Source organism: Mya arenaria, chromosome 17, assembly GCF_026914265.1.
Source record: "Mya arenaria isolate MELC-2E11 chromosome 17, ASM2691426v1".
Taxonomy (NCBI): domain Eukaryota; kingdom Metazoa; phylum Mollusca; class Bivalvia; order Myida; family Myidae; genus Mya; species Mya arenaria.
Window position 1 is genome coordinate 17,548,013 of NC_069138.1, and position 14,355 is coordinate 17,562,367.

General features: G+C 34.6%; 1 protein-coding gene across 2 annotated transcripts; it reads right to left on the reverse strand.

Annotated features, from left to right (window-relative positions):
* Positions 1-3,687: 3,687 nt before the first annotated feature.
* On the reverse strand, positions 3,688-14,006 carry LOC128222714 (acyl-CoA-binding domain-containing protein 6-like). Of its 2 annotated transcripts, none has more exons than XM_052931807.1 (7): positions 13,876-14,006; positions 10,317-10,381; positions 9,695-9,791; positions 8,218-8,427; positions 7,448-7,537; positions 6,437-6,467; positions 3,688-5,416 (listed from the first exon to the last, which is right to left on the reverse strand). In XM_052931807.1, exons 1-7 carry the CDS (start codon positions 13,990-13,992, stop codon positions 5,262-5,264), a joined length of 765 nt encoding a protein of 254 aa, XP_052787767.1. In that variant the 5' UTR covers positions 13,993-14,006; the 3' UTR covers positions 3,688-5,261. The 2 variants fall into 2 exon arrangements, with proteins under 2 accessions (XP_052787767.1, XP_052787768.1); XM_052931808.1 differs by having other exon boundaries at positions 5,260-5,416; positions 6,433-6,467.
* Between the last annotated feature and the right edge of the window lie 349 nt (positions 14,007-14,355).

Consider the following 14,355-nt stretch of genomic DNA (forward strand, 5'->3'; position numbering starts at 1 on the left):
TAAGTACAATACCAGCAGGTGGCAGGATGGGGAACAATATTTTTTGGGTGACAGTATTTGTACAATACCAATAGGTGGCAGTATAGAGTTCAATACCAATAGGGGGCAGTATCGGCTACAATGCTTATAGGTGGCAGTATCAAGTACAACACCAATAGGTGGCAGTTTAGAGTACAATGCCAATAGATGGCAGTATCTGATACAATACCAATATGTGGCAGTATAGGGTACAATGCCAATATGGGGCAGTATAGAGTACAATGCCAATAGTTGGCAGTATAGGGTACAATACCAATAGTTGGCACTATCGGGTACAACGCCAATAGGTGACAGTATAGGGTATAATACCAATAGTTGGCAAAGTTGGCAATACAGGGTACAAAACCAATAGGTGGCAATATAGAGTTAAATACCAATGGGGGCAGTATAGGGTGCAATGCCAATAGTTGGCAGTATAGGGTACAATCACAATAGGGGGCAGTATAGGGTACAATACCAATATGTGGCAGTATAGGGTACAATGCCAATATGGGGCAGTATAGAGTACAATGCCAATAGTTGGCAGTATAGGGTACAATACCAATAGTTGGCACTATCGGGTACAACGCCAATAGGTGACAGTATAGGGTATAATACCAATAGTTGGCAAAGTTGGCAATACAGGGTACAAAACCAATAGGTGGCAATATAGAGTTAAATACCAATGGGGGCAGTATAGGGTGCAATACCAATAGTTGGCAGTATAGGGTACAATCACAATAGGGGGCAGTATAGGGTACAATACCAATAGATGGCAGTATAGGGTACAATACCAATAGGTGGCAGTATAGGGTACATAACCAATAGGGGGCAGTATTGAGTACAAAACCAATAAGTGGCAGTACAGAGTACAATACCACTAGGTGGCAGTACAGAGTACAATACCAATAGGTGGCAGTACAGAGTACAATACCAATAGGTGGCAGTACAGAGTACAATACCAATAGGTGGCAGTACAGAGTACAATACCAATAAGTGGCAGTATGGGGTACAATACCAATAGGTGGCAGTACAGAGTACAATACCAATAGGTGGCAGTACAGAGTACAATACCAATAAGTGGCAGTATAGGGTACAATACCAATAAGTGGCAGTATAGGGTACAATACCAATAGGTGGCAGTACATAGTACAATACCAATAGGTGGCAGTACAGAGTACAATACCAATAGGTGGCAGTACAGAGTACAATACCAATAGGTGGCAGTACAGAGTACAATACCAATAGGTGGCAGTACAGAGTACAATACCAATAGGTGGCAGTACATAGTACAATACCAATAGGTGGCAGTACAGAGTACAATACCAATAAGTGGCAGTATAGGGTACAATACCAATAGGTGGCAGTACATAGTACAATACCAATAGGTGGCAGTACAGAGTACAATACCAATAGGTGGCAGTACAGAGTACAATACCAATAGGTGGCAGTACATAGTACAATACCAATAGGTGGCAGTACAGAGTACAATACCAATAAGTGGCAGTACAGAGTACAATACCAATGGGTGGCAGTACAGAGTACAATACCAATAGGTGGCAGTACAGAGTACAATACCAATGGGTGGCAGTACAGGGTACAATACCAATAGTTGGCAGTACAGAGTACAATACCAATAAGTGGCAGTACAGGGTACAATACCAATAGGTGGCAGTACAGAGTACAATACCAATAGGTGGCAGTACAGGGTACAATACCAATAGGGGGAAGTACAGAGTACAATATCAATAGGTGGCAGTATAGGGTACATAACCAATAGGGGGAAGTACAGAGTACAATACCAATAGGTGGCAGTATAGGGTACATAATCAATAGGGGGCAGTACAGAGTACAATACCAATAGGGGGCAGTATAGGGTACATAACCAATAGGGGGCAGTACAGAGTACAATACCAATAGGTGGCAGTGTAGGGTACATAACCAATAGGGGGCAGTACAGAGTACAATACCAACAGGTGGCAGTATAGGGTACATAACCAATAGGGGGCAGTACAGAGTACAATACCAATAGGGGGCAGTATAGGGTACATAACCAATAGGGGGCAGTACAGAGTACAATACCAATAGGGGGCAGTATAGGGTACATAACCAATAGGGGGCAGTACAGAGTACAAAACCACTAGGTGGCAGTATAGGGTACATAACCAATAGGGGGCAGTACAGAGTACAATACCAATAGGGGGCAGTATGGGGTACATAACCAATAGGGGGCAGTACAGAGTACAATACCAATAGGGGGCAGTATAGGGTACATAACCAATAGGGGGCAGTACAGAGTACAATACCAATAGGGGGCAGTATAGGGTACATAACCAATAGGGGGCAGTACAGAGTACAAAACCACTAGGTGGCAGTATAGGGTACATAACCAATAGGTGGCAGTACAGAGTACAATACCACTAGCTGGCAGTACAGGGTACATAACCAATAGGGGGCAGTACAGAGTACATAACCAATAGGGGGCAGTATAGGGTACATAACCAATAGGGGGCAGTATAGGGTACATAACCAATAGGGGGCAGTATAGGGTACATAACCAATAGGGGGCAGTATAGGGTACAATACCAACAGGTGGCAGTATAGGGTACATAACCAATAGGGGGCAGTACAGAGTACAATACCAATAGGGGCAGTATAGGGTACATAACCAATAGGGGGCAGTACAGAGTACAATACCAATAGGGGGCAGTATAGGGTACATAACCAATAGGGGGCAGTACAGAGTACAATATCAATAGGGGGCAGTATAGGGTACATAACCAATAGGGGGCAGTACAGAGTACAAAACCACTAGGTGGCAGTATAGGGTACATAACCAATAGGGGGCAGTACAGAGTACAAAACCACTAGGTGGCAGTATAGGGTACATAACCAATAGGGGGCAGTACAGAGTACAATACCAATAGGGGGCAGTATAGGGTACATAACCAATAGGGGGTAGTACAGAGTACAAAACCACTAGGTGGCAGTATAGGGTACATAACCAATAGGTGGCAGTACAGAGTACAATACCAATAGGGGGCAGTATAGGGTACATAACCAATAGGGGGCAGTACAGAGTACAAAACCACTAGCTGGCAGTATAGGGTACATAACCAATAGGTGGCAGTACAGAGTACAATACCACTAGCTGGCAGTACAGGGTACATAACCAATAGGGGGCAGTACAGAGTACATAACCAATAGGGGGCAGTATAGGGTACATAACCAATAGGGGGCAGTGTAGGGTACATAACCAATAGGGGGCAGTATAGGGTACATAACCAATAGGGGGCAGTATAGGGTACATAACCAATAGGGGGCAGTACAGAGTACAATACCAATAGGGGGCAGTATAGGGTACATAACCAATAGGGGGCAGTATAGGGTACATAACCAATAGGGGGCAGTATAGGGTACATAACCAATAGGGGGCAGTATAGGGTACAATACCAATAGGTGGCAGTATAGAGTACATAACCAATAGGGGGCAGTATAGGGTACATAACCAATAGGGGGCAGTATAGGGTACATAACCAATAGGGGGCAGTATAGGGTACATAACCAATAGGGGGCAGTATAGAGTTTAATACGATTAGGGGCAGTAGGGAGACATTAAACAGCCAGTTGTACTAAGTGAAATGGGATTGTTTGAAAACAATTAATATATAATTATTAATTCGTTTTACTTCTTGTAAGCATTGTAAAACAATACAGGTTAACTTGTGGAATAAAATAAATGATGCAGAGATCATAACAGATTGAATTCCCAATTTTGTTTCAATTACCGGGTAACATTTCAATAATTGAGGTGAACAAAGGGCCAAATATTATTCCTTTTAAGGCCTAGTTCAGGCCTAAAACAAAACAATAACAAACAAATTGGCTCATTCCTAGACAAAAAATAAAAAAGTTGTCAAAACATTCAATCTGTAAGAGTGCAGCTTAAAATAGATAAATTCCGTCCTTCACAATTGAGCAATATAGAAATGTTGACCATTTTTGGTAGTTTACACTATTTAAACTCTCGTTAAAGGTACATTACAGTTATTTCGGAACAAACAACAAAACTGGTCCGTTACTGTTCAGTCAATAAAGGGGCATCACTCCACAAATATTAAATCCAGAGTTCTGGGCCTTGGTGTACATCTGTGTATTGTCTCCGGCAACATGTATACTAAATTCATTTGAATATCAATAATAGATTTTCAGTTATGGCCATGGTTGAAGTATTTTCATACTGCCTATGACAATGTTGAATCAATGGCGAAGACAGTACCTAAAATTTTTCTCTGCAAAAAAACGGACAACCTAACAAACATTGCCACACCTCCAAGATAAATAGAAATATTTTTAAAATAATTCCTATGCTTCCATTTTGTAAGTATATTTCCATTACTGATAGCAATCTAATCATTAAACAGATTTTTCTGCAGATTTCTTGGCATTTTAAACCATTTCAGACAGTTTATCGATGAAATGAACAATTTGGTATTTGCATTATGCAGGTCTTTTGCAATAACATACCTCTAAGGCAGAATTTATAAGGTGCAATGATTAAAAAAATCAAATAACTGTCAATGGGTGCATCATTATGGCATTAATTGATTTGGACTTAAATCAGTTTTCATCAAACTTTATTTCTTAAAGCCATAAAATATGCACACATATAATATATTTTTTGAATCATATTATCATTATTTCATATAAATTGGTTAGTTATGTAACCCCTTGCCATTCAACATGTTGGGTCAACTTTTTAATAGAATTTAAACAACGTTGAGGTTGAAGCAAAATAAACTGAAAAGTTGTTTTCATAAACCAATATTTAGAAGTGAAATAAACCTTTAAATTATTTCTGATTCAATAATAAATAAGCCAACCTTCTCGGGACACTTTTGATGTTTTATTACATCTGCCATCGGAAAATATAATTTTGTGTGAACTGTAAACAAAATGATCTACAGTAAATACTTATTTAGAATTGTGACAAAGAATGTATAATTTTGTCAAAAAGTGTTAGTAACGCAATTGATTTATCTGCCAGTTGCCATTTGGTGTTTGTTTCATAAAGGTTGAAAAAAATAACTCAATTTCAACAAGGTTTAAAACAAAATGTTGTAAAAACATCTGTGAGTGAGCCCCTTCATATTTGAAGCAAACAGCAACATATACAAATATATAGATATACACTCTAGTATCACAATTAAAACAATGAATTGCACTTAAGGGATCGAGTTCTTTCATCTTGCAAGAAAGTTTTTTACGATGTCTTGTATTTCTTTACTAGCATCGCTAAGCATGTCTCTAGCTGTTTCTCCCTCTTTGTCAAGTATATCTAAGGAAGCTTTAGCCTCTAGGAGAGCCTTCATAACATCTTTATGGTCACAACTGATAGCTGGAAAAAAAATCTATTATGATTATATACAGGTCTTGACAATAAAGGGCTGATCATCATTGTTGTTTTCTTTCAAATTGTAACTGCTCTGGAAATTTAACACTAGTCTTGTCATCTGTTGTATTTCTAACAAGATGTTTAGTACAACTCTTTCAGTTGTTAATGCATATAAACAATATATGTATCATCAAATATTTCACGCTTAAAAGTTAACAATGATGTCACTAATTACGTTTGTTAACTTTAACAAAGTTCTAACCAATCATTCATTGTTAGATTATTTTCAACTAGTTTTCGACAATAAAGGGCTGATCTTTTAGAAACTGGTTCAAGTTAACAATGTTGTTACGGTAGCTTCATTGTTTATAACTTTAAATTCTAACACTTGTAATCTGCTGTAACAAGATTTTTGAGACAACTCTTTCAGTTCTTTAAGCATATATATATGCATCATTAGATAGTTCATGTTTAAAAGTTAACAATGATGTCATTAGTTATGTTTGTTAACTTTAACGAATTTCTGAACAATCATTCATTGTTAGATTAGCTTCAACTGCAGATGACAAGACAGTCCATAGGACACATATGCCCCCATATCCAATGTCTGTCACAAAAAAAGAACTTCATCACCCCATTAACATTACCGAACCTTGAGTCGTAAAGGGACTTAAACTAGTTCAAATATTCAAGTTGTTTGTTTTGGTTAAGTATGCATCGGCAAGACTAGAAATATGTTATGACTAAAAGCAAGATTCGTTAACCACCCTGCACTCAGCCAGTGTATAGCGAGAGGTTAAAGTATATCCTATCACATGAATGTTCCATTTTGGCGGCAAACTTATCACTCTAGGACAACACTTTAAATTACCGCTATTCCAATTTGTTACTTCATATAAATTCAAATTTAGACAACCATGGCAACTTCTTTAAGGTTTTGGAACATATTTGATGAGAACTTCCAGTTAAAATATTGGCATTGATCGAACTACTTTCTGTCCATGTGAAAAAAGCCTTACCTACCATAATGTAAAGCGGTCTGGCCCGTATCATCCTGCAACAAAGCCGAGAATTATAAACATTTCAGTGTAAGATCGCAATATATTTTGGATTAAGTACAAATTGTTTTCATTCTCGAAAGACGGTGTAGTCACTCGTGAAATGTTTCATGTTGTTATGTGCCAGGTTTCAAGTACCGTAGTGAACACATTTTAAACTTCAATATCTTTGTCATTTTTTTTAGGTTTTAAATTAAATTGATTAATTAATTGCCCACAACTGCAGATATCATGTATGAATAAAATCACAAAAAGAAAATCAAAACTTTCAGACGTTCACCCCTTTATGATATTCTGAGAAAGCTGAGAAAGGGTATTTTAGAGATAAAAACATTAAAAAGAGATAAAACATAGAGATAAAAAGAGATAAAACAATGTTTCCATTCTCACAAAATATTATGACAAGACATCAAAATTGTAATAAGAAATAAAGAAAGTCTCTGTTTTATCTAATGGTCCTTATACAATGTTGAGTAGTAGCTGAAAATCTCTTCTAGGTATGAAATTGATCCTAGAATATTTGATAACGCTCCACGTCTTCTTCCATGTAAGAAGAAGACTTATGTGTAATCCAGTTAATTTTAGTAATAGCAGCTGTCTTTAAAATCAAGCTGAAATATTTAAGTATTAACTAAACAAGATGAAAACAATCAGATGCAAAGACTTGTCCATTTTTCTTTTTTAGCAAAGTCCAAAACCCTACAACTCAACATATTTAATCTGGGGCTTTATCTTCAAACAAGAGCAGTGCAAATGCCTGTCACTTTTCCTCAGTTGACAAATAACTAAAAAAATTTAACCAAATGACGTGTTGAACACTTAATTTATGTCCATATCATTGTTAATATGTGATTATCTCGAAATAATAATTTCATTAAAGCCATAGCTCGTATGAAAATCTCCAAACTTGATACCATTGGCAACCGCTATGACAAATCCATTTTCTTTGATGATTATAATTAAGTGAAAAATTTACCTGTTTATCAACACTAGCCCCTTTGCTGAGCAGCATATGAACCATGTCTGCGTCGCCTCGATCTGCAGCCCAGTGAAGCAGCACCATTCCCTAATAAGGTTAGATGATACTAATTTAAAGTTGGTTCGATTAAGAATGAAACAATATAACTCAGAATCCCGTTATCTCATTGGAGTGTTTTTCTGTAAGAAAGTTCTTTTATTCTCAGTTTGTAGTACAATAAGAGGAGACGGGTACTGTTATATGTTTCATGTGACCATTCCCACAACTGGGCAAGTGGGCTTAAAACATCTTAAGTATGTTCTCAATGTAAGTTGACTTACAATCATAATCATGGTCAAATTCAAAGAAAAGTTTTTGAACATAAGAAGAATATATATTTTTTAAGATTAATAAAAAAGTATTTTAGATTTTATTCAGTTATTATATCATACGACCATTGAGAAACTTGGACTCAGGTAAATGACTTAAGTTAGGAAATGACTTATGATGCTTTATGCATACTAGCCCCCATTATTAGAAATTTTAACCCAACGCTACATACCAAAGACCGTAATTAAGCTAACACGATTACAATGCACATACATGCACCCAGCCCTAGTGTTAAAAAAATAAAATAAATGCTGTTGCACTTCAAATAAACTGATAGATCTATAATAATGATTATATCAATAATTAATTTTTCGCAAAAAAATCAAAATAAAAGGGCCATAAATTTCCTGGTGTGACACATGATTTATATATTATTTTCACCACTGAAAAGAGCATACCTCATCATCTTTCAAATTCACACAAGACTGGTTTTTCTTGAGGATATTAGCAACTTTAGTTACGTCTCCCTCTTTACACCAGTCAAACACTGTCTTCAGCTCATCATCCAAGTCCTCCTCATCATTCTGCATGGTACTGACAGATACACCGAGACCGTTTCCGGATGAACGGGGCTTATCAGAGTCTCCACTCTCCCCGCAGTTTTGAAGCTGATAAAGAGAACAATAATTCACCCGTTTTTCACTTATTAAACAGCTGCTGAAATATAGGAATTATTTTGCATTCATGCTTGGCAGGGGTCACTCAACTTGCTCTACTGTCAAAAAAGAGAGTCCTCGACACACAATTAATATTATTAGGCAAGAGAATAATTGATTAATAATTCAAACATTGCAATATAAATCAAAACAAAATAAAAGACCTATTCTGTAGATTGGATTTTAGTATGACAGAGAAATATATCAAATTTTTCGGAAAAATGGCTTGATATATCAATATTTATACAAAATCATAAAAAAAAAATTAAGTTCTTTTGTATAACATGGTTGCTGTCTGTAAGTTTGTTTTTCCTTCATGGCTGCCATACTTGTATATAACACTTTGTTGATAAAAAAAGCTAGGACAAGCCCAGGGATGCGATTGACCTGGCAGCTGGAGGGCTGAAACCATTTCAGCCATAGGTTTTTGGGGCCCTCTTGGGGTCAAAAGCCCACTGCCATAGAAAAAAATGGCTTTCTAAAAGCTCTGTGGAGGGCTCTCCTGACTTCAAATTCGAAGCAAACTGGAATATCTACTCTGTTAACACCTTTACCGTTGATTCCTTACATTGACCATTGAGTCCAAGGTTCTAAGGCAAACATTCATTCATGAAGATATTTCTATGCATATACATGTATGGTTGGTCTGTCATGTTCTTTATGTTGTGTGGCTCATGTTCAGTATCTGTTAGGCCACAATAAATGTTTGGCTGATGGTCTTGTGTCCCTGCACTGTCCATTGTTTTATTGAACTAATATGTATGTTGTTGTTTTTATTTGACAAAGTAAAATCTGCCTATCCATCCACTATTTTTTTTTAACAAGAGCTGTCGAAATTATTTAAAAAAATAAATAAGTTTGTGTTATTTCAGCAAAATTATGAGATATTCTGCCCATATATATACTGGAAATTCAAAACTTCCTTGTGTTAGCGTGCAGATAGCATTAATTGAGTGTTAAATAAGCAATTCAAGAGCTATAGCTCTAAGTAACTTGGGTGACATGTTTGTTAATCAAACTTGGCTGAAATGTTCTGCCCATACACACATTGTCCAAGTGCGGTGATGATCAGAATCAAACTTCTTGAGTTAGAAAATGGACAACTCAGTGGACTCCGCCTTTCTGCCCACCACAGATGTATCAATAAAACCATCTTATGATGGGCATAGAAAAACAGATTATAAAAACAAATCCTGTGTTTAAACTCATCCCATTTTACCTTCGAGCTCCAATCCGGAATATCTTTTGTTAAAGCTTTAACATATTCCTTCATTGCTTTCTCTTTCGTCATATTGCCAAGTTTCTTCCATGCTTCCCTGAAATATATGTAACATAAGATTTGTTGCCATTAATATAACTAAAGCACTGCAGACCTAACACCGACTTCTTGTTTGGGTGCTTATTTTTCAACCTAAAAAGGGGCATAACTAAATTATCTTTAAAACAAGATTTAGGCACCTTGGAAAACATGTGCATATTTTTAATATGGCTAAGGTGAAAGTTGTTGCACAATGACAACCACAACACAATCAACATTTCGCACATGAAAGAAAACTTTCCATCCATGTCAGCGATTTGGCTTATTGTTTTACATATCACATGGAACTAACTACTGAAAAGCCGGACTCATTACCCCCAAAATCATCCTTACATGTACAGTTTGCATTGATTTTACTTCAGCCAGCTAATTAAATCATAGCTTTATTTTGAGCTTGCACGAAAGATGAAAAAAACACTTCCAGGAGACAAAACTGCCTGACGAAGGGTATAAAGTGACAGTCTCTTAAATTGTTGACAAGTATCTGCAAACAAGCATCACTAACAGTTTATCAGACAAATACCATTTCTGCTTTCCTTGAAAATCAAGAAATCCTGGCTTTGGCACGTTACATGTACCTTCCTTCACCTAGAATGTATTAAAACATAAAACAGTTGAAATATTGTGATAGCCATATTGAAGACTTTTCAACCCCTATATCAAAGACTTTTCAACCCCTATTATTTTTGTCAGCCAGGTGCTGATCTATTTCATAGTTTTTTTGCAAGAAACTTAACCAATTGTTATTGAAAAACAATTAAAGGCTTGTTTGTCTTATTTGTTACACTTTTCTCCAAAGTATTGGATGAAATTTACAAAGGTTTTGTCTTGATTTACTAAGCACTTTTTTTATCAATATAATATTCCAAATATTAACAATGGTACAGTACATTTTGATGCCTGGTTATACGGTATTATGATAATAATACCCGAACAATTGTTGTATTATTCTGAAGGATATTACATATTTCAGCGAATTCACATATATTATGTACAAAGTTATGGCCATACTTTTGTTCTTTAAATAACAAATTTAAATAATTGCAAAAGAAAATGAATGCAAAGAAGGTTTTACGGAACATTCTCCTTTTTTGCCTGTAGAATGCCAACAAAAACCTCAACTTGAACATTTATAAAACTTTCATTGCTTTTAAAAAAGGTCAACAGTGGAAACATCTTTTGTACCATATTGCTATTTCAGTACAGTTTGATTTTAGTTCTTGATAACGTATTATCTAAAAATCCTGAGTTTGGGGGTATAAATAAACTAAATATATATTTTTGTTTGGTTTTAAATTCGGAAAATCATACACAAAATAAATCAATCTGCTCATAGTTTGGAATGATGGCCATCAGGGTATTAAAACCTTAATTAACTGTCACTTTCAAGTTACTATAACCTCAATTATAGTATCTGTTATGAAGCCCCTTAATCCCTTAGGAATTTATGACCATGTCACACATGTTGCCCATTAATGAATGTGTGACCTTCATTCCCTTCTTTAATTGCATATATGAAAAGACAATACAATGCTTATAGCATTATTTTTACATATATTGATATACCACTCGGTTCTAAATGAAAGACTGTGTACAAGTTGCAATAAATTTGGCGATGAATTTCATTATCTTTTCAAAGGTTATATTTTTGATGAAGAACGAAAAAATATATTTAAAACCTTACTTTAACAGACACCTGAATACTTTCAAACTAAAGAAACTTATAAATATCCGGAATAAAATACAGATGTTTAACCTAATACTGTTTGTTAAAGCAATTAATTCATAATAGTTGTAAGACATGCCTGTTGACATGAATTACGGACACTACGGACCATGGACATTACGGACCAGATTTAGGGACACTACGGACCAGATTTAGGGACATTACGGACCATGTTCGGAATCTTAAGGACCATGATTTAAACTTTTTTGTTTAAATTATTCACTCATTAGTTTTTAATTTGTTAATAAATACTTGAATATGAGTGCTCAGTATGACGTTATATCTTCCATATAACTGTGAAAAATCCTGTGAAGTTCGAATAGATCAATGGTTCAATATAAAATCTTGTGAAATTCCAAAAGGTGTAAAAGACCTATGTATTTATAACAATTATTTGAAAAATAATGAACAAAATTTGAAAGATTGGCAGTAAAATCAGTTAAAAGCAACAGAATAAATATTTTCAAAAACAGTTTATTTCCCAAAATAAATCGAGCAGAAATATTTTCCAAAACAGTTTATTTCCCAAAATAAATCGAGCACATATAAGAACATATCAGTGTTTGTTGCAATTCTTGCAAACTGATGTTTAAAACTGGCAATTTCTGTTGTCTTAATTAGTGTTTATTAGTTATAATTGTACTCGTAATTATCGGCGGTATATTACAAAAGAAACAAACATTATACTGACAACCTTTAATTGGCAATCATAAATGTGTGAAAACCCATTGTGACTGTGCACTTTCACTGAACCTTTCAATTAAAACAGATGAAACAGAAAACAAACAAATATGACGATCGAAAGTTTATTTCAGAAAGCAATCGATCACATATGAAAACATTAATATTCACATTAACAATTATAAGATAAACACATATTTCGTTCCTTATTATTCACATTATTATAATATTTTATAAAAATTAATTGATGTTTAACATTGGAATTTCATGGGATTTTTCAGTAACATTAAAGATAATTGTCATACTGAGCAATTATATTAAAGTATTTATTAACAAATTTAAGACCAATGAGTGAATAAATTAAAAAAAAATGTTTAAAAACATTATAAATCATGGTCCGTAAGTTTTTGAAGATGGTCCGTAATGTCCCTAAATCTGGTCCGTAATGTCCCTAAATCTGGTCCGTAATGTCTGGTCCGTAATGTCCATGGTCCGTAGTGTCCGTGACCCGTTGACATATACAGAATTTGAGCCACTTTGTTTCTAATTGCTACAATATTTTATTGACTCTCCATTTATTTATTTATCCACTAATGTATGTGACAATAATTTAACCAAATTAACTACACCGGTAATTTTGTATTTCTTAAACATCGTCTGCTAAATCTAGATATTATAAAGAATTTTATTTTAAGTTCAACTCATTTTATTGTTGTTTTTATTGATGACAGAATGCTTTAAAAAAGTGTCAAAAAAAACTAAAAGAAAAACAAATGCTGTTTTAATTAATTTAGGGAGCAGTACCATGCACATGATATATTGTGTGAGGATTTCTTCAGGGAGATAAGGAAGATTTATGGCTAAGTGACTAAATAGCTAAATGGACAGGCGAGCATTTTTTTTTATTTCAATGTAAATATTTAATGAATTATTGTATTATCATGTGTTTCAAGTATGTATATTTTGTATGTATTACATTTTTTCTGTCTGTTATATTTTTAGTCTTGATATATTCTTGATTTTTTATATGAAATTTCGAAATAAATTGTTTACTGTTGTAGTTATTTTCTTAAAAAGGTGATAAATTAAGGGGTTGAAAAGTCTTTGTTGATTAGGGGTTGAAAAGTCTTTGTTCTAGGTGGGGTTGAAAAGTCTTAGCACTTTTAGGGGCTGAAGTGACAAAGGGGTTGAAAAGTCTTTGATTTCACAAATGACAAAGGGATTGAAAAGTCTGACAGCCTAAAAGAATTTACAATTACACAAGATACACAATTTCAAAAATTGTGCTAAATTGCCAATATCTCAGCATGACAAACAATTACTTATCATTTTGCATAAATGATGAAGATTTATTTGAATACAGTAGTTCTTCATTCATTATATTATAAATCAAGACCTGTCTGTCTCTTACTTACTTTATGGACTTTATACTAATATGAATAAAAGAGTCTAATACGCTTGAATAATAAAAATAAATGGTTTCTGGTGCCATTAAATTTAATAAATGAACACAGGTTTTATAAAATGAACACATGTTTTAAATGAAACAAGCAAGATTCTTGAGTATATTGTTTTTATATTTATTATTAAATAATGTTTAGAAATTGTCAGGTCGCGAAAATACATGGCATTTAAAGATATTTCATCTACTGTTCAAGGAAAATATGTTTCATACCTGCTTATACCTAGCATAGAGGTAAAGCAATGTTTCTGTGCCAAGTTTATTTGAATTTGATCTAACAAACTCAGTGGCAGAGTCAAAATGGTTTTCGTTTTTTTCCACAGATTCCATTGTTTGTGTTGTGAAATAACCATAGCTTGTGAAATTTGCAAAAAAATGAAGGTCTTAAAGCTGCACTCTCACAGATTTACCGTTTTGACAACTTTTTTTCATTTTTTTTTGTCTTGGAGTGAGCCAATTTTTGCATAAATATCTGAAAACCATTGATATAAGACGGCTAACAAAAGGTCTTATCGCAGTTTTCCATAATTTTGTTAGAAAAATTCATCATTTATGGCTTAAAGGCAATCCCAACGCTTTAAGAAAAATTCATAAAACATCAATTTTTATCATAAAAATGAAATCCTGCGATATGATTTTTTTTGCAAAAACTGGCTTGTTTCAAGACAAAAACTAAAAAAAGTTGTCAAAACG